This window comes from Emiliania huxleyi, assembly GCF_000372725.1.
Source record: "Emiliania huxleyi CCMP1516 chromosome Unknown EMIHUscaffold_215, whole genome shotgun sequence".
In the NCBI taxonomy this organism is placed as follows: Eukaryota; Haptophyta; order Isochrysidales; family Noelaerhabdaceae; genus Emiliania; species Emiliania huxleyi.
In genome coordinates this window covers 130,944-149,691 of record NW_005200461.1, presented here as the reverse complement: position 1 = coordinate 149,691, position 18,748 = coordinate 130,944, and the positions used below count along the sequence as shown (strand labels likewise).

General features: G+C 65.0%; 6 protein-coding genes across 6 annotated transcripts; 2 read left to right on the top strand and 4 right to left on the bottom strand.

Moving 5' to 3' along the window:
- Window positions 1–640: 640 nt before the first annotated feature.
- On the bottom strand, window positions 641–2,846 carry EMIHUDRAFT_235259 (hypothetical protein; the record flags this gene model as incomplete). The annotated part of the gene is made up of 3 exons (XM_005780427.1): window positions 641–694; window positions 974–1,246; window positions 2,823–2,846. 3 exons carry the CDS (start codon window positions 2,844–2,846, stop codon window positions 641–643), a joined length of 351 nt encoding a protein of 116 aa, XP_005780484.1.
- An 831-nt stretch (window positions 2,847–3,677) lies between these two features.
- On the bottom strand, window positions 3,678–5,649 carry EMIHUDRAFT_430044 (hypothetical protein). Its single transcript, XM_005780426.1, has 2 exons — window positions 5,326–5,649; window positions 3,678–5,237 (listed from the first exon to the last, which is right to left on the bottom strand). The coding sequence occupies exons 1-2, from the start codon at window positions 5,605–5,607 to the stop codon at window positions 4,230–4,232; spliced, it is 1,290 nt and encodes a 429-aa protein (XP_005780483.1). The 5' UTR covers window positions 5,608–5,649; the 3' UTR covers window positions 3,678–4,229.
- A 1,716-nt stretch (window positions 5,650–7,365) lies between these two features.
- EMIHUDRAFT_366397 (hypothetical protein) lies at window positions 7,366–8,189 on the bottom strand. Its single transcript, XM_005780425.1, has one exon. The coding sequence runs from the start codon at window positions 8,167–8,169 to the stop codon at window positions 7,732–7,734; it is 438 nt and encodes a 145-aa protein (XP_005780482.1). The 5' UTR covers window positions 8,170–8,189; the 3' UTR covers window positions 7,366–7,731.
- A 4,502-nt stretch (window positions 8,190–12,691) lies between these two features.
- EMIHUDRAFT_235254 (hypothetical protein) lies at window positions 12,692–13,877 on the top strand (the record flags this gene model as incomplete). Its single annotated transcript, XM_005780424.1, has 3 exons — window positions 12,692–12,698; window positions 12,944–13,281; window positions 13,560–13,877. 3 exons carry the CDS (start codon window positions 12,692–12,694, stop codon window positions 13,875–13,877), a joined length of 663 nt encoding a protein of 220 aa, XP_005780481.1.
- Window positions 13,878–13,980: 103 nt separating this feature from the next.
- Window positions 13,981–15,189, bottom strand: EMIHUDRAFT_114385 (hypothetical protein; the record flags this gene model as incomplete). The annotated part of the gene is made up of 1 exon (XM_005780423.1): window positions 13,981–15,189. One exon carries the CDS (start codon window positions 15,187–15,189, stop codon window positions 13,981–13,983), a length of 1,209 nt encoding a protein of 402 aa, XP_005780480.1.
- Window positions 15,190–16,702: 1,513 nt separating this feature from the next.
- Window positions 16,703–18,371, top strand: EMIHUDRAFT_235251 (glycosyltransferase; the record flags this gene model as incomplete). Its single annotated transcript, XM_005780422.1, has 3 exons — window positions 16,703–16,975; window positions 17,045–17,453; window positions 17,569–18,371. 3 exons carry the CDS (start codon window positions 16,703–16,705, stop codon window positions 18,369–18,371), a joined length of 1,485 nt encoding a protein of 494 aa, XP_005780479.1.
- Between the last annotated feature and the right edge of the window lie 377 nt (window positions 18,372–18,748).

The following is an 18,748-nucleotide window of genomic DNA, read 5'->3' as shown; positions in this document are numbered from 1 at the left end:
TGATCACCGTCATACGACGGTGTATCATTCACACTTTATGCCACCGTTGCATATCCCGATATGCAACGGTGGCATAAAGTGAATGATACACCGTCGCACGCTGGAAGGCTCCCCTGGTATCCCCTGGTGGGTTTGGGATTGGGGGTTGGATTTTGCGTGCTCGCTACTCACAAAGGTTTCTTGGTAGCCTCTAGAGCCTTCTCCACGTGTCCCGGTGGAGCACATGCGAGAGGGGGGCGGGGGGCGGGTGTAAGCGCGCCGAGACGAGCCGCCGGACCGGACGATCGGCGTTGTGCCTCCTTGTGGCAACCCCTTGGCCCGCGGGGGGAGACTCGTAAAATACAACATCTCCCGAGCTGCGAGCACAGCAGCTCCCCACAGTCTGAGGGGCCCACACCGGCGCCCACACTGGTGTCTGAGTACTGAGACATGCTCGGTCGCACTCTATGGCAATTGGCCATGCCACTTCCTCACGCCACCGCCCACCCTTCGTACGACTGCGTGAGCAGCTCCCGGCGGGACCTCGAGGGACTGCACGCGCGCCAGCCCACAGCCACGACCGTTCACAAGAGAACGCACCCCAGAGTACGAGAGACCCTTCCCCATGGCTGCCACTGCGCCAGCTGTCCTTGCGCGCTGGCTAGGCCGCCTCCCGCACCCTGGCCCTCGCAGCGGCACCTGAGGCGCGCCTCGCCTTGGCTGCGGCGAGCGCCGCCTCTGCCGCCGCCGCTGCTGCCTCGGCCGCCGCTACTGCCGCCTCCTCCGCCTCCTCCTCCGCTGCGGCAGCCTCCTCCTCCTCCTTTGCCGCTGCCACTGCCGCCTCCTCCGCCTCAGCCTGCCGGCGCGCCTCCGCTGCCGCCTCCGCCTCCGCTGCCGCTGCCGCCTCCGCTGCCGCCTCCGCCGTCTCCTCGTCGCCCTCCTCCTCGCTCGCCTCGCCCGCCGCCTCTCCCAGCGCTTCCGCCAGCCCCTCGACCGACGTCTCCGCCGTGATGCCGAACCGCATCCTCTCCTCGGTGAGCGTCTCGAGAAGCAGGAGAAGCCTCGCCTCCTCGGCCTTCTTCGCCGCCTCGGCTGCGTCTGCCTCCGACGGCGCCTCGGCACCCTCCTCGGGCTCCTGCGACGGCCCAGCCCCGCCGCCCTTCTTCTTCTTCTTCTTGCCCTTCTTGCCCTTGGCGCGCTTCTCCGCCTCGACCTCCGCCAGCAGCTCCTCGGCGTGCCGCGCCGCCTCCTTCTCCTCCGCCGCCCTCTGCGCCGCCCTCTCCGCCGCTCCCGCGGCCCACGCCGCCTCCGCCGCCGCCCTCTCCGCCGCCTTCTCGGCCTCCGCCGCCGCCTTCTCCGCCGCCTTCTCGGCCGCCGCATGCTCCGCGAGGGCGCGCACGCACTTGGCGTGGCCCTTCTCCTTGGCGTACAGCAGCGCGGTCTTGCCATCCGTAGTGCGCAGCGTCACTTCTGCGCCCGCCCGCAGCAGGCGGAGGAGGGCGGCGGGGTGGTCGTAGAAAGCGGCGAGAATCAGCGCGGTGTCGCCGGCGCGGTTCTGCTGGTCGATCGCCGCGCCGTGCCGGATCAGCGCGTCGACCACTTTCTCGCGGCCATACGCGGCGGCAAGCATCAGCGCGGTGTTGCCGGGAGCAAACTCGCACTGCCGGTTGGTCTCCGCGCCGTGCCGCAACGCCAACTCGACCACTTTCTCGTGGCCGTTCCCGGCGGCGCCCATCAGCGCGGTGGTGCCTTTGCTGGTGTGCAACGAGACATCCGCGCCACGCTGGAGCAGCGCTTCGGCCAGCCCCTCGCGGCCGTAGGACATTGCGAGCATCAGCAGCGTCATGCCGCTCACGCGCTCGCCGTCCGAAAAGACGTACTCGAACCTCTCGTTGACCCGCCCGCCACCGTCGAGCCACGCCAGCACCGCCTCGTCGCCGTGCTCAGCCGCTAGCACGACCTCCTCTGGCACCGCCCCGCTGCTCGGCTCAGCCTCCGCGCCAGCCTCGCCGCTCGAAGCTGCAGAAACCGCAGCACTGGCGCCCGCCGCCGCCGCGCCTGCGGGTGCGCCGCTCGCCCCTGCGCCGCCCGCCTCGACCGCCGCCGCCTCGCGCCGGTCCGCCGCCACCTCACCGAGATACGTCCTGACGGCGGCGACGCATTCGGGGTGGGCCTCCTCCTTGGCCCGCTGCAGCGCCGTCTTGCCGTCCACATCGCGCAACGTCATGTCTGCGCCCGCCCGCAGCAAGCGGAGCACCACGGCGGGGTGGTTGTGGAAGGCGGCGAACATCAGCGCGGTGACGCCGTGCTTGCGGTCCTGCAGGTTGATCCCTGCGCCGTGCCGCAGCAGCATCTCGGCCACCTGCTCGTAGCCCCAGCGGGCGGCGGCCATCAGCGCCGTACAGTCGTGGCCATCGCGCGCGTCCGCCTCCGCGCCGCGCTTCAGCAGCAGTTCGACCAGCTGCTTGTGACCGTATTCGGCGGCGATCAGCAGGAGCGTACAGCCACTCACACCGCGATTCACGCACGTCGCGTCAACCCCCCAGCCCCGCTGAGCCACGTCTGCACCACGTCAACCTTGCCGTTCTCCGCCGCCGCTTCGATCCTTTTCGGCAGCGCGAGCGGCGCAGCAGTAGCCGCCGCTGAAGCGTGCCCGCGCCGGGAGGCGGCCGAGCCAGCCTTCGTCCGTCCGGGCATACAACAGGGCGGGGTTGTTCTGCTGTCCCGCCCGCGCTTCGGAAAAAAAGAATTCAAGGTGGGGAAGCGAAAAGATTTCACCCGTCACGGAACTATCCCTCGGAGACCCGTGTTATGGCCCTGCGACCGCGTCTGGGCTCGAACACCACGCGGTCCACATCAGAGCGCATATGGCGTGGCCACACGCCTGCTGGGGCTCCGCTGCCCTTGCCTGGCCTTGACCTTTCAAGCCGCCGGCTTTCAAAGAATGGCAGCTTCTGCCTTTCCTCGACATCGCGTCCAAACGCAAGCGCGAACGCGCTCCCGAGTATTCACGTCCGCTAACGGTCTCTCTTTCGCTACGTGTTCGACGTCGTCGAACAACGTTCGACCATGGCGCTGTAGACCGGTCCGAAGTGCGCGTGCTCGATGTTGGTGCCAAAAACTTGCGCGAGTTCAAGAAGTTCCTGCAAAGGTATGAGGGTGCGACGGGGCGGTTTCTCGACCCGGACATCGCAGCCTCTGCTCCTGTGCGGCTGAGCCATCGCTCGCGCGACGACGTTTTGCGCGCTGTGCTCAACTGCGCACGCAACGACGTGGGGTACAGCGAGCAAAATCGCAACTGCCAGACGTTTGCGGCGGACATGTTCGCCCTTCTCACGGGACTGCACTCCGAAGAACCGTACACTGCAGTTGTGCGCGCTTTTCACAAGCAGCGGCTCGACCACTTCCTTTGCGACCCGCCCGTCAGGCCGTTCCATCGCGACTGACGGCACTCGATGGCACGGGAGCCGTGCGCAGTCTCGCAACCTCGGGACCGCTAGCCCAGGGCAGGCAGGCAGGCAGGCAAGCAGGCATGCAGGCGCCCCGCCCATTGCACGCGCGCGGCCACGGGGCGGACGCGAGAGACACGCAGGACAGAGATCCAATCTCTCCCCCTGAGAGACTGCGCCGTGCCCCCCGTGCGCGCCCGGAGAGCGGAGATTGTGAAGCGCGCGATACCGCCTTTTCCCGCTGTTGTTCGCCTCTCTCGCCCCCGTACAATGTGTAAGTACAACACAGCCCTTTTCTCCCCTTTTCCCAAGCCCCATATCGTTCACGCCTCGCTCGAGCCGTTCCAGAGACAAGAGAGCGGGACACCGACAGCACGCGCCGCACCAGAGCACCGCAGGGGCACTGTAGTCAAGGTGTGCTGGCTGCCGTGTCCGCCCGCTGCACCCGCCGCCCTCTCCAGCCCGCCGCTCCCCCCCTGCCTCACGACGCCTCCCCACCCTCCGACGCAGGGCCGGCGACGGGCTTTTGGCCGCGGCTGGGGCCCGGCGGCCCCTGAGCGACCGGCATCATCGGCTGGTAGACGAGTGGCGCTGCCGGCATGGGCGCATAGGCGCCGCCCATCATCATGCCGGGGGGGAGCATTCCGCCGGGCATCAGCGCCGCGCCGGCGGGAGGCGGATACCCAAAGGGGGGAGGTGCGCCAAAGTGCGGGGGTGGCATCAACACCTTGGACCCGAGGGGCGGCGGCCCGGAGGGGCTGACGGGGCCCATCGGGACCATGCCCATGCCCGGGGCCATGGTCAAGGGCGGGGACACCCCGTGCTGCACAGGGATGCCTGTGGCGATGCCTGTGGCGAGGGAGACAGACAGAGTGAGTGAGTGAGTGAGAGAGAGAGAGAGAGAGAGAGAGAGAGAGAGAGAGAGAGAGAGAGAGAGAGAGAGAGAGAGAGACAGAGAGAGACAGAGAGAGACAGAGAGAGAGGGCCGCCTTGCATCATCGGCCCCATCGGCGGAATGGCACCGTACACCGGCTCGGGCGCGAACGTCTCGAAGGAGAACTCGGGCGTCACGACGGGGCCGCCCGGCGCCGCGAGGCCGGAGCCCCACAGGAAGCTCCGGTCCATGGCGAGCGGCCCCCCCTCGTCCTCGCGGCCGCCGCCGCGGCCGCCGCCGCTGCCGCCGCCCCGCGTGCCGCGGCCGCCCACGCTGCCGCCCTTGCACTCCTCCCTCGGGACGGCCAGCTTGACTTCGATGCGGCGGCCGTGGAAGTCGTGGTATTGCTTGCTCAGCAGCGCGTCCACCGACCGACGCTCGGCGAAGGTGACGAAGCCAAAGCCGCGCGGCCGGCGGGTGAGGTGGTCGTGCATGATGACCGAGTCAGTGAGCGGGCCGAAGTTCTCGAAGAAGGCGCGGAACGAGGCCTCCGTGACGTCGTGGCCGAGCCCACCCGCAAAGCACTTGAGGCAAGCGCCGTTCTCGTCGTATATCGGGCCGTAAGGTCCCTGCCCACCGCCGTACCCGCCTCCATACCCGCCTCCGCCTCCGCCTCCACCAGCTGCGCCGACCCGCCCGCCGCGGACGCCGGCGCTGTCGCCGCCGGCGTAGCTATCTCCGCTGCCGTCGTGGCGGGTCGCAGTCGACTTGGCGTACAGGGGCGCCGAGAGCGGACACCCCTTGATAGTGTGCGGCTGCGCAACGATGGCCTCGGCGGTGGCGGCGTCGGCAACCGTGATGAAGGCGTAGGCGCGCGCAGTCCGAGCGCCCCTCGGGTAGAGGCGCGAGCCCGCTGAGGGCGGCTTGATGACGACCTGCGGCGCGTAGCGCGACTCGAGGTGAGCGCAGCGCGGCCGGGCGTGCCGGGCAGGAGAGAGGCGTCTATACACGCATGGCGCGCGCCTCGGTGATTTCTCCAAATTGCGAAAAGTAGTCGTGCAGGTCGGCAGGAGTCAGGCCGGACGTGAGCGAGAGTCCGCCGAGAAAGAGCTTGACTGGCAGTTGCTCCTCGGCAGGGGCTGGCGGCTCTGCCTCTGCCTCGTGCGCAGAGCCTGCAAGCGCAGGCTCGGCTGGGCCCTCGTCGCCGGAACCGGCGTCGGCGGATGGCGCGTCGTGCGGAGGCGGCGGAGGTGGCGGAGAGGGGCTCTCGGAGGGCTCGGGAGGCGAATCGGCGCGCCGCTCCATCGCTGAAGCCGATCCTGATGGGGGTCTAGAGCGACCGTGTGTTCATGGCGGGTACCAGGTAGTCTCCCCCCATCCCCAGGGCCTCCAGGGCTCGCACCTCAACCTCTCACAGACTAGCGCATAGCGCCATACGACGTATTTTCTTCTCATAACAAGGCTGTGAAGATACTCCAACAAGCTGCGGTTGTGAAAGCTCCAATACCGCCCTGGTGCCTGATCCTTCCCATCCCTCCCTTGGGGTCTCTGTTTTCTTTTCTTCTTTTTGGCCTGATCCTTCGTCTCTTTCACGGCCCAAGGGCTTGCCACCAAAATAAAACGTTCGTCGCGCAAAATAAAATAAAACGGCCCTTAGCGCAAAAATAAATTCTCCCATTCTCGAATTTTCTCAGATTTTGCCCCAGACGCCGCCGCCGGCCCAGTGCAGGCCCTTCTGCGCGAGCAAGACCGACCCGTGGGTGACGAGATGCAGCTGGGGCGGCTGCGGCGCGTGTAGCGAATGCGTTGTGCCGTCTGCGGCCAGTTGCAGGCCCTTCTGCGCGAGCAAGACCGACACGTGGACAGAGAGATGCAGCTGGGGCGGCTGCAGGGCGTGCACCGAGTGTCTCGTATTGCCGCCCGCAGTGCCACCGCCGGCTACGCCGCCGCCGGGCCAGCCCGCCTCGCCGCCTCATGCGTTGCCGCCGCATGCGCTGCCCCCCCCTGCCTTGCCTCCGGCCCCGCCGCCGCCCACGCCACCGCCGCCACAGCCGCCGCCACAGCCGCCACCACCCGTGACGCCACCGCCCATGCCGCCAGCTCCGTCGCCGCCGCCGCCCATGCCGCCGCCTCCCACGCCGCCGCCGCCATCGTTGCCGCCATCGCTGCCTCCCCCCACCCCGCTGCAGCCGCCCCCGCCTTCCCCGCCCCCTCCAGTCCCGCCGCCCTCGGCGCCGCCTCCCGCCTCGCCGCCTCCGGCATTGCCGCCGCCCGCGTTGCCCCCCCCTGCCTTGCCTCCGAGCCCGCCGCCGCCGACGCCACCACCTCCGTCGCCTCCGCCGGCACCTCCAGCATCACCACCACCCGCGACGCCGCCGCCGGCCCAGTGCAGGCCCTTCTGCGCGAGCAAGACCGACCCGTGGGTGACGAGATGCAGCTGGGACGGCTGCGGCGCGTGTAGCGAATGCGTTGTGCCGTCTGCGGCCAGTTGCAGGCCCTTCTGCGCGAGCAAGACCGACACGTGGACAGAGAGATGCAGCTGGGGCGGCTGCGGCGCGTGCACCGAGTGCGATACATTACCGCCAGGCGCGCCACCGCCAATCGGGCCGTCATGATGGCGTTGTTTATAGAGTTTCCTGGTCCCCCAGTAATTTGTCGTGCCACGTGTCTAGTCGACTCGTGTGACCACTCTCGAGCTGGTCTCTTAGCTCTGCTCTCTATCTGCTCTCTCTGTCCACGTCGCTGTGCCCCGGCGCGCCGCCTGCGGGCCGGCCGGCTCATCTCGTCTGAGATCTTGATCTGCATATCACGCTGCATGTGCACACGCGCCGCGCAACCCACACAACTACTCCACTGACTGAGATCGGCGCGGTGGGTGTGCAGTATAGTGCACGCGCCGAGATTGCCGCCCGTGGTGCCGCACACACACCACACACGCGGCCGGCCAGGGCCACCACCCCGAGACGCGAGTGGCGAGACCAGTTTGCACAATTGCAGAGTGTGTGTTTTCTGTGTTTACCGCAGTGTTTCGTCATTCGTGACCCACAGCCCGGGGGAGCGCGCGAGGTGGGTGGCGGTTTTTATAGTATATACACACGTGTCCGTCGTCCGAGAGAGGAAACGTACCGTCCGCGCTACGTGCCATGCTAGATCACCGGTACACTCGCAGAGGAGAGAAGCTCTCGCAAGGAATCAATCAAATGCGACACGAAATTTCAAGGAGCGTCGGGGGAGGATCCCTCGGCCTCGCCCCGCGCCAGATCGTCGTCGACGTCGGCCGCCTCCCTGGAGGACGAGAAGGAGGAGGAGGCGAGCGCGGGCTCCTCTCCCGCCGTCTCCGCGGCATGCGCGGCAGCGGAGGCCTGCTCGGCCGAGGTGTCGGCAGCGGCCTTCTTCTTCCGCCGCTTGCCGTAGCGCTTTCCCACGTACCTAGCGGGGAAAGAGGGTCGCGTCGGCGGCGGCGGGCGCGCTGAAGGCGGCGACGTCCGCGGCGGGCCACGGCGCACGTCTTTCCGCACGTGTGGGCCACGTGCCGATAGCGAGGCGGGCAGGCGGGGCACGAGGCGCACGCGGGTTGTGGCTGGACCTCCGCCGCAGCCGCGGAGGCCTTTGCCTTGTCGCAGGTGTGCGCGACGTGCTTGAAGTAGGGCGGGCACGCCGGGCAGCACGTCGGGGGCGGCCTGCGCGCGCGGGCGGAGCCGGCTGCGGCGTGGCGAGGTGCAGTGGTGCAGTGCGTGCAGTTCCCCGCTCGGCGCACCGTCCTAGCAGCATCTGCACGCTTCTGCGGATCTCGCGCTCGTCGCCAGAGGGCGCCGGCGCCGACGACGCGGCCGCCAAGGTCAGCACCGGCTCGCGCTTGCGCCCCATCACCGAAAATCCCTTTCGCTCAATCGAAGCCAGCCGCTGGTGCCGATGCTCAAACGCGGCATCGTCGAGCTCCTCGCTGGCGTCGGAGTCGCACGGCTCGCCGTCCCGCGGCCGGACGACGCGAAAGGAGGCGACCGGCAGGCCTTTGATCTCCTTTGATCTCAGGCCCGGCCTCAGCCCGCCGCCGGGCAAAGCAATAGGCTGAGACGTGCAAAGCGCCTCCGGCTGGGCCGGCGCTGCTGGGCGTGCGAAGACACCCGGCGGCGGCGAAGGCTCCGCGGGCGACGGCAGGACAAGCTCCGCGGCAGGACATTTGACAACCTCCTCAACGAGCACCTCGAGCGCATCCATTCTGTGGATCGGCTGCGTGGCGCCCCTTATCCACGATTTCTTTTTCTACTGTACCGCTCACGACTCGGAGCTGGCCGCCCGCGACGAGCCAGCATGGCTCGTCGCTCGACGGCAGCCTGCTCAGTATGCTCTCGGCATGTCATATCGCTCTCTGTTGTTCATCTTTCTACATACCGCTCTCGGGCCCACAGACATCCTGCACACCCGCCGCCCCCCGCGCGCGCCCCACCCCGGCCGGGAGAAAGGGGAGTGACAGTTTGGGGCGGAAAGAAAGTCGAGTATCTCGCACTCCATGTGCGAGAACGCAGAGAGAAATGAAAGCCGTCCGGCTCACAAGTCCGGCTCTGTTTGAACCCTAATTGTCGGCCCCAGTGACCGGTCTGGTGGTCTGTGTGTGGCCTGGGGGGGCCAAACAATAAGGCGAGGGGTTCCTAGTAAGCGGTTGGGGGGTGCGAGCCCGTGCTATAGTGCGGTGAATACTTACTTCCTGAAGTAACTTCATGCTTCAGATAGACACCAGCCCGGGTTTGTAAATTCTTTTCCTCGCGATGTCCACCCCGCCGCGCCGCCGCTCGCGCCGCCTCGCCACCACCGCCGCGCCCCCGCCAAGCACGCCGCCGCCCGCCCGCCTCCTCGACCTCCCCACGGACCTCCTCGTGCGCGCCTTCTCTCACTGCGATCCCGTCGACATCGCTCGCGTCGCGGCCGTCTCGCTTCTCTTCCACGCCTCGCTCGCGGAGCAAGGCATCCGCTTGCGCCTGCAAGAGGCCGGCTACGAGCCGCCGGCGCAGCCAGAGGGCGAGGGCTGCGCCGTGCGGTGGCTGTGCTATTCGGCGCTGCTGTGCGAGTTCAACCCGCCGGTGAGGCTGGCGGCGGGCGCACGGCACAGCGTCTTCATCGACGGCGAGGGGCGGCTCTCGTCGTGCGGCGCGGCAGCGGATGGCGAGGAGGGCGAGGAGGACGAGGAGGACGAGGAGGATGGTGTGCCAGGCCTTCTCGGCCACGGCGAGGGCGTGCTGCAGCTGAACACGCCGACCCGTCTCCCTCCGGAGGCGAGCGCGCGATTAGTGTGGCGGCGTCACGATATTTCAGCCTCGCTCTCACCGCGGACGGCAGCGTCTGGAGCTGGGGAGATGGAGTCTTTGACCGGCTGGGCCACGGCGACCAGGAGGACCAGTGGCATCCCAAGAAGGTCGAGGCCTTTGCTAGCCAGCGCGTCGTCGCCGTGTCGGCTGGAGACTTCCACATCCTCACCCTCACCGCCGACGGCAGTGTCTGGAGCTGCGGCGATGGAGGCTGGGGCCAGCTGGGCCACGGCGACGAGCAGAGGCAGCAGCTGCCGAAGAAGGTCGAGGCCTTTGCTGGCCAGCGTGTCGTCGCTGTGTCAGCTGGATTAGCTGCTAGCGTCGCTCTCACCGCCGACGGCGCTGTCTGGAGCTGGGGCTGGGGAGCCACAGGCCAGCTGGGCCACGGCGACACGCAGAAGCAGCTACTGCCGAAGAGCATCGAGGCCTTGGCAGGCCAGCGCGTGGTCGCTGTCTCGGCTGGAGCCCAACACAGCCTCGCCATCACCGCCGACGGCGTTGCCTGGAGCTGGGGTGGTGGAGGCGACGGCCGGTTGGGCCACGGCGACGAGCAAACCCAGTGGCTGCCCAAGAAGATCGAGGCGTTGGCTGGCCAGCGCGTCGTCACTGTGTCGGCAGGGCCTATCCACAGCCTCGCCCTCACCGCCGACGGCGCCGTCTGCAGCTGGGGCTATGGAGCCCGTGGCCAGTTGGGCCACGGCGACGAGCAGAACCAGCTGCTGCCGAAGAAGGTCGAGGCCTTTGCTGGCCAGCGCGTCATCGCTGTGTCGGCAGGGCTTAGCCACAACCTCGCCCTCACCGCCGACGGCGCTGTCTTTACCTGGGGCGCTGGCGAATATGGCCGCTTAGGCCACGGAGATGACGCGTCACGCCAGCTGCTGCCCAAGAAGATCGAGGTGTGGTCGCGGGAGTGAGAGGGGGGCAGGGAGGGGGGGGGAACGAAAACCATGATGATCTCTTCGTCCCCACGTCGGCGCCCCCACCTCCCATGATCGCCCTTCCTCAGATTCCCCAGATTCCCCAGATTCCCCAGATTCGACGTGGCGGCGAACGGCGGGCTGGTCTCACGCCATGTGAGTGAGTTCGTGGCGGTGTTGAGAAATAAATAAATAAAAACGGACACCTCTCTACTGTGAGATGGGTAAAAAGGAACAGGCCCCCGCCCTTGCCGACCACACCCACAAAGAACCCTGCACAAAGGTCCACCGGCGGCGACCTGTTCCTTGTGCCCCATCTCCTAGTAGAGGTGTCCGTTTTATTTATTTATTTCAGGCAGTAGCGCTGTGCGGGCTGATGCCAAGAATGCACGCGTCGTCTTGCGCGCGTGTGTGCCGCAGTGTGAGTGGCCCGGCCCGCGCCTCGAGGCCCGCGCCCCGCCCGAGTCAGGGCACAGCGCCGTCCCGCGGCCCGGAAGTACCTCTATGGCAGTCACACCTCCTCGCGGAGCCCAATACAAAAGATGGATGTTTGGAATAGAAAGCCTGGGAAGATGAGCCGGAAATACTTCTTGATCCGCAGCTTCAGCTCCTTCATGACGAGCCCATAAGATGCACGCGCCTTGGCATAGCTCCAAATAATTCGCTCAAGCTCCGGCGGAATTGCCCTTTCCGCATCATCTGCGCATGGGTGTCTCTCCGCATGTTTCGCCTCGATAAAGGCCTTTGACGATCCGCTCGGCGCCTCTCCGCAAGCTCGACTGCGACGGTCGCTCTCCCTCAAGCAGCCGCTTTGTTGCAGTTGTCGCACCATCCAACTGCGCCAGTACGGCGTTGATGCTCCTTCGATACGGAGGCTATGGCTACCAGAGTTGGGCGTGGAAGAGGCCGTAGAGGCAGTCGGCGGGCGTCGCGGTGCCGTGCGTGACGGGCGGCGGCGCAGCATGGTCGCACAACTGTCGCGTACGCGTGGAGAAGGTGTCGAGACCGCTCCGATCCCAGACTTCTGACGCCTTTCGGCCGTCCCATGCTCCGACGAATTTAACAAACTTTAACAGTTGAGCACTTGAGCACCAGGCCAACTCGCCCCCCCCGCAAGGCACGCGATACACACACAACTCGAACAGGTTTGAGCAAAGGCCGTCTTCCATGCTCGAAATGCAGCAGGAACTTAGTTGACCCTGCTCGAAGGCCGCCCTGCTCTAAGGCCGCCCTGCCTGCTCTCGGCATTGCGTTGTTGACTGATAGCACTGTCTGATCCAAGCAAAAGAGCCGGGAAGAGCCGTCGAGCTACATGAGACCCAAGTCGTCGTGATGTACCAGAAAACAAACGAAACTAGCACGTTTGATCCGAACAGTTCAGAGCGGCCACCGGCGCGTCACAAGATACCAGGCTGTTGTCGAGTGATTATTATCCGGATTAGGTAAGTATCTAGATACTTAGCCTCGGCTGATGGCAGCTTGTCGCGCGTGCGCGTATGGGTGGGGGGGGGGGGTCGCCCCCCTCCTCTTGCGTTAATGAAATTGGGCTCCAATTGATATTATATCTGAGAATCGATAAGGTCTTCTGGGAAGGAGCTGTATTCACCAAACTTGCAATGAAACATGGGCTGCAAGCAACGCGGGTTCCGTGGTCAACGGGCGTTCGACCACACCACCGGCCAAGGCTACGTCAAGTCACAGCGTGGCCACTACCATGACGAACAACCGCCTGTCGCATGCGCAATACTCGAGTACGACTTGACGTCGTGGTCGGCGCGCAACTGGAGGACGTACGAAACGCGCGGCCGCGACCGAGATAGCGCACTCGGGCTTGCTGTGGGGCGAGCCGTTGCCACTCATGCGACCAGCGGGAGCTATAAGCGGTCCGGGTAACGGAACGTTCTTTCGTATGTAAAATGAACTCGGGGGCACGGGACGCGGCACAAACAAACGGGGCACAAACGCCAGGCTACAAAGACGGGGAGGCACGTAGTGTTCTGTGTGTGGTCGCTTGTGACTCTTCGTGCCGTGTGTGTGCCCCCGCGGCGCCGTGCGCGGGCCCCGCTTCGCCGGTTTTCTTTATAAAAGTCGTCCCCACAAACCCCGAATTACTAGTACCGCCTCCAGCGCGGCCTTACTGAGCATCCGCTCAGCTCTTCGAATTCTTTTATGAGAGGTTACAAACTGACTTCGTCCGGACGAAGTCAGTTTGTGACTCCCCTCACCCTCTGGTGAGATCGGTCACCTGGTCAACCGGTGGGACAAAACTCGCAAACTGACTTCGAAACTGACTTTTCTTTTTTCACACCTCCACGTGAGGTGTGAATGTGAAAAAAAGAAATCAGTTTGGTACCCATTCATAGGTCATCCACCTGGCTATCGGGTGAGCCGCAAACTGACTTTTTTCCAGACTTCACCCAGAGTTCACCCAGACCGTACACAGCGGGCACGTGAACGATCATGAGCTCCGGGACGTGGAGCCGATCTGGGAGGCGCTCAACAAGAGGGTGCAGATCGTTGAGTGCGATGGCTCTCGAGAGGTGCACGTGTACGATACCGTCGGCGATGCGTCGGTGCGGCTGAGGCTCGAGCAGGGCATGTCCTCACCGATGCGGCATGGCTCCGACCTGTCGCTCGAGTACACGCCCAACTACCTCTATCACCCCACCGTCCCTGGCCGCGTGCGCGCCGCCTTCGAGCAGCTGGGAAGGCCCGAGCTCCTTCAACGTATGCGCTTCATCGCCATCCTGCGCGAGCCGGTGGCCCGCACGCTCTCTTCGTACTGGTCCAAAGGCGGCACAGGTGCAGAGGACGCCATGCGGACCCTCGACGAGCAGATGGAGGCCTTCCGCCGGCAAGAGGCGACCTCTTACCACCCACCTCTTACCACCTACCTCTTACCACCTACCACCTACCACCTACCTCTTGCCACAGGCGTGTGTTGCCAACAATAAATCGCTTGTGGTGCGGATCGGACGGGCTCGGTGGCGCATGGACGATGCACGACCACATCAGCAAGAGTGTGTATGCGCCGCAGCTCGAGCGGTGGTTTGCTGCGTTCTCGCACTGCCAGGTCTACGTGACGACGTTTGAGCGATTTTACACGCGCGGCAGTGATGCTCGCGACGCGGCGTTTTCGGCGCTGCTCCGGTGGGCTGGCGTGCCGATCGAGGAGATGATGCCACGGAGCGACCGCGACGTGCTGCTATCGGAGAGGCGCAATCCCACTGTCAACCAGCGAAGGGTGCTGCTGCCAAGCAGCTACATGCTGAAGCTCGTTGCCTTCTTCGAGCCGCACAACCTCAAGCTGGCCAAACTGCTGGGCACGGGTGACGTGCTTCAGGACTGGGCCTGAACGCCCAAAGGGGAGTCCCTCTGCCACACGCAGACGCGAGCTGCAATGGGGCCGGGTCGGGCAAGGGGTTAACGTACATCGACGTATGCGAGATCGCAGACCCTTACAGGCGCAATACAAAGCCGTCCGCGGGCCACATGAGCCGCACGCGCGCCTCCCCGCGTTGCACCTCCTCCGACGCCATCAATCGCCGGCCCACAGCCTCTGGGCTCACCGACGTCGACGTGCCCTCTGGGCTGCCGTGCTCGCGCGCCCAGAGTGTGCGGTAGAGCTTGACGTCGAAGCCAAGGACGCGCATGCTCCCTAGCTGCTGCAGCTCCGTCGCATTCGGGGTGAAGCGGTGCGCGTGCACGTTGGAGTTGGCCGTCAGTGGCAGCTCGTCGTCGAGGTAGGTCTCGATCGCGCTGATGGCCAGGGTTGAGAGCTCCTCTGTAAAGACCACAAGCATCTCTGGCTGCTCAAGCCGCCGTACGGCGACCTCCAGATCGGCCGCGCCCATCGCATGCCGCCCCTCCTCGTGCACTGCATTACATGCGCCCGCCTTTGCACACGCGAGCCGCCGGACGTAGTAGTTATCCCCACTCCACAGCGCGTATTCGACTATCGACATGTGAGGGCAGGCGGCCTGCGGCATGGCTAGCGGCAGGCCGTGTGCATCGAGCGGCAGCATAGCGTTGCTCGCGGCCGCGGCCGCACGGTTGGACTCGTTCTTCACGCATTGCATCCCGCCCTCCTCGCAGCTAAGACAGAAGTAGTTGTACGCCGAGACGACGCGGGAGATGGGCTCGCGGAGGATCGTGAGGTAGCGGCACGGGCGTGGCGCGACCGCCTCGCAGTATCCGTAATCTGTCTGAACGACGTACCCGTCGGGCGCGTCGGCACATGGAGGGGGCGCGAGCTTTGCAACCGACGTTTCGTCCATCCCTTGTGCAAGACGTGATCCCTTGGCGTGGCAGATGAGGTTGTCGTTCGGGCTCATCGCAAACTCACGGCCGACCCACCCTACGCCTGGGACGAAGTCCTGCCAGCCATGGCGCACTGCCCGCCTCTTGAGGAGCACCCTCATCGTCGACGAGCCAACCTTGCCGAATGAGATCCACGCCACCAGACCCCGTGGGTCGGGATCTTGCACTTGATCGTTCAGCGTGGTTCGTGCAGCCAATGCAGCCAATGCAGTCAATGCAGCCAATGCAGCCAATGCAGCGACGCTCCTGACTCGTGCGCGCAAACGCGTGGCGCGCAGCGCAAGGCGGAGGGCGGCGGAGCAGCTGTGCTGCTTGCGAGCATCATTCTGCGCCCCCACCGTCCTCATTGGTGGCGGTGGGGTGGTAATGTCATCGGGCAGGGCACGCACGCGCAGGCTTGAGCAGCGCGCAGTTGCCGCCCGCGATTGCGCCGACCAGAGGCGCGAAGATCTCAATTTTGGCGCTAGTTTCGTTTTAGGTATATACTTATAGCTTACTGGGAGAAAAGAGAGAGGGGGGTTGTGTTCTCTAGGCCCCTAAGGTATATTGTTGGCGTTTGTTGTTTGGTACATCACGACGACTTGGGTCTCATGTAGCTCGACGGCTCTTCCCGGCTCTTTTGCTTGGATCAGACAGTGAGTGCTATCAGTCAGCAACGCAATCAATACCGAGAGCAGGGCGGCCTTAGAGCAGGGCGGCCTTCGAGCAGGGTCAACTAAGTTCCTGCTGCATTTCGAGCATGGAAGACGGCCTTTGCTCAAACCTGTTCGAGTTGTGTGTGTATCGCGTGCCTTGCGGGGGGGGCGAGTTGGCCTGGTGCTCAAGTGCTCAACTGTTAAAGTTTGTTAAATTCGTCGGAGCATGGGACGGCCGAAAGGCGTCAGAAGTCTGGGATCGGAGCGGTCTCGACACCTTCTCCACGCGTACGCGACAGTTGTGCGACCATGCTGCGCCGCCGCCCGTCACGCACGGCACCGCGACGCCCGCCGACTGCCTCTACGGCCTCTTCCACGCCCAACTCTGGTAGCCATAGCCTCCGTATCGAAGGAGCATCAACGCCGTACTGGCGCAGTTGGATGGTGCGACAACTGCAACAAAGCGGCTGCTTGAGGGAGAGCGACCGTCGCAGTCGAGCTTGCGGAGAGGCGCCGAGCGGATCGTCAAAGGCCTTTATCGAGGCGAAACATGCGGAGAGACACCCATGCGCAGATGATGCGGAAAGGGCAATTCCGCCGGAGCTTGAGCGAATTATTTGGAGCTATGCCAAGGCGCGTGCATCTTATGGGCTCGTCATGAAGGAGCTGAAGCTGCGGATCAAGAAGTATTTCCGGCTCATCTTCCCAGGCTTTCTGTTCCAAACATCCATCTTTTGTATTGGGCTCCGCGAGGAGGTGTGACTGCCATAGAGGTACTTCCGGGCCGCGGGACGGCGCTGTGCCCTGACTCGGGCGGGGCGCGGGCCTCGAGGCGCGGGCCGGGCCACTCACACTGCGGCACACACGCGCGCAAGACGACGCGTGCATTCTTGGCATGGGCCAAAATCAGTTAGCCCGCGTTCGACATCGTGATTTGGGCGAAAAAATTCTTTTTCTGCTGTGAAAATTCCAGCGTGAAGAGAGTGAAAACCCCGACGGGAGGGCCCAGACCTACCCTACCTACCCCGTCATGAGTGCCGGCCAAGCAAAAAAAGTACACCTAAAATCGGCGTCTGATAAATCGGTTGTTTTGGCCGCCCCACACCCCCCCCTTTCGATTCCATCCCTCCGCTCTCACCGCCGGGCAAGCCCCTGGTGGCGCTGCGGCGCAAAGCGGTCAAGTCGCAAGTTCTCTCGGAGGCGGAGCAGTGAGTTCTCTCGAGCAATGTGCCAGACCCGCGTCTCGCCCGAGCCCTGGCTGGTCGGACGCTGGCGGCGCGTCGCGCTCGCCTCGACCCGCAACCGCGGGAGTCGGCGAGCCTGCCTCTGGTTCTGCAAGTGCCTCCTGATCTTTCCGCTCCTCTTCATGGGGGCGTGGGCCTTGAGCCCACTGGCTTGGGCAGCGTGGAGTGGCAACACGATCACCGCCGAGTCAACGCTCGCGGAGCGCGAGCTGGCACGTGAGCATCTCGCCCAGCACCATCTGCGCCTTGCCGCCGTGTTTGCCGCCATGTTCCTGCTCCGTCTCCTGCTCCTCCTCCTTCTACCTCTGCCATCCGACGCGGAGGCTACCGAATGGAAGAACGACCCTGCCATGGCCGCTCGCGTCGGCGTGCTGATCCCCTGCCACCGATCCGCGGCCGAGATTGGCCGCACGCTCAAGTCTGTCATCCGACATATCCCGCCTGGCAACATTGTGGTGATAGACAACAGTAACGAGCCAAACCCTCCCGACGAGACCAAGGCTGTGGTCGCGAGCGTCCATCCCAAGATTGTGTATCGGTACCTCGGCGTCGGGCACAAGACGAACGCGCTGAGCGTCGGGCTGCAGCAGCTGCCTCGCTCGTGCGACTTTGTGCTCCACCTCGACGATGACACGATGCTGCCGGAGCACTTTGTGCTCGACGAGGGCAAGTTTACCGACAATGCGGTCTCTGCGATCAGCTACGGCATCGAGATGGTCCACGAGAACCAAGGTGTGTGAGCAGCGGCGCGGAGAGCTGCGGTGGCAGCCGCACGCGCGCACACGCTGCCTTCCCCGCTCGTGGCCACACCCCCCCAACCTTCCTCCCCACCCGCATCGCTCCGCAGTCCAAGCCGCCGTCGACTTCGAGTTCAAGCTGTTCTCCACGACGCGCGCGCTCGCCGACCACTGGAGCACCATCTGGTTCTGCCACGGCATCGTCGGCCTGTGGCGGCGCGAGCGCTTCGAACGCGCCATGGCCGATCATCCCTTCCTTCCGTTCGGGGAGGACAACTGGCTCGGCATGCTGAACCTGCTGCACAACTGCAGGATGGGGATGGAGTACCGCTCGTTCGTGCGCACGTTTGCGCCGCCCACGCTGCTGCCGCCGCCGCCGTGCGTCGGCCACCTCGGCTTCCACGAGAGGCTACAGGGCTATGGCGCGAGCAGCGTCTGGAAGCAGCGCGCGCACCGCTGGTACGTCAACGCGCCGCGGCGCACCGCCTGGCGGCTGCTGCTGCTGCTGCTCTACGACTGTGGCGAGTGGTGGCGCAACGCCGGCTTCAGGCTCGCGTCGCTGCTCCACTTGTGGCACATCTGGTTCGTGCTCGCGCAGCTGCCCATCGAGCTGCTCGCCATCAGCACGCACGGCGAGTGGCTCTTCTTTGCGCTGTGGAACGGCCTCATCTACACCACGGGCATCCTCGAGGGTGCCGTCATGAACTACGTCGTGTGGCGGCGCTCACCGTCGCGCCAAGTCGCGCTGCGCACCGTCATACTGCAACCGGCGTACAACTACTTCTTGCATGTGGGCTACATCTATGGCCACTGGAGATCGGTGCTGTACTACATCCCGTGTTGGCCCATGGAGTATCGCGGTAGCCCGAAGGCAACCGGCCTGGGCGCGGGGAATGGGCTACCGCAGCTCTGACATGTGATGTTGTTTTGAAGTACGGTTGGAGGGTGGGAGGCAGGGGGGGGGGGGGGGGGGCCCAAACCGGGCAAAAATTTTCCAACTAGAAAACCCCGGGGGGTCTTTTAAAGCTTTGAAATGCAACAAGCCCGGGATTTTTTTGTTAGGGCTGCCCCTAGGGGGAACTAAATTAACCGTGTCTCCGGGGGAGGGAAACCCCCCCCTTTAAAGGGGGGGATTTCCGGTGTGGGTTTTCCCCCCCTTTTTGGGCCCTACCCCCTGAATTTTTTTCAACAAAATCGGCCCCCGGGGGGGGGGGAGGGGGGGGGGCCCCCCGCCTTTGGGCCAAAAAAAAAACCGGGCCAAAAAAACAATGGGCTTTCCCCTTCTCCCCG

Bases quoted from the DNA above. Each gene is read 5' to 3' on its own strand.
- EMIHUDRAFT_430044 (XM_005780426.1), bottom strand. From the start codon at position 5,607: ATGGAGCGGCGCGCCGATTCGCCTCCCGAGCCCTCCGAGAGCCCCTCT. The intron at 5,238-5,325 runs GCGCGCGCCATG...TACGCGCCGCAG, and splicing joins AATTTGGAGAAATCACCGAG to GTCGTCATCAAGCCGCCCTC.
- EMIHUDRAFT_366397 (XM_005780425.1), bottom strand. From the start codon at position 8,169: ATGGGGCGCAAGCGCGAGCCGGTGCTGACCTTGGCGGCCGCGTCGTCG.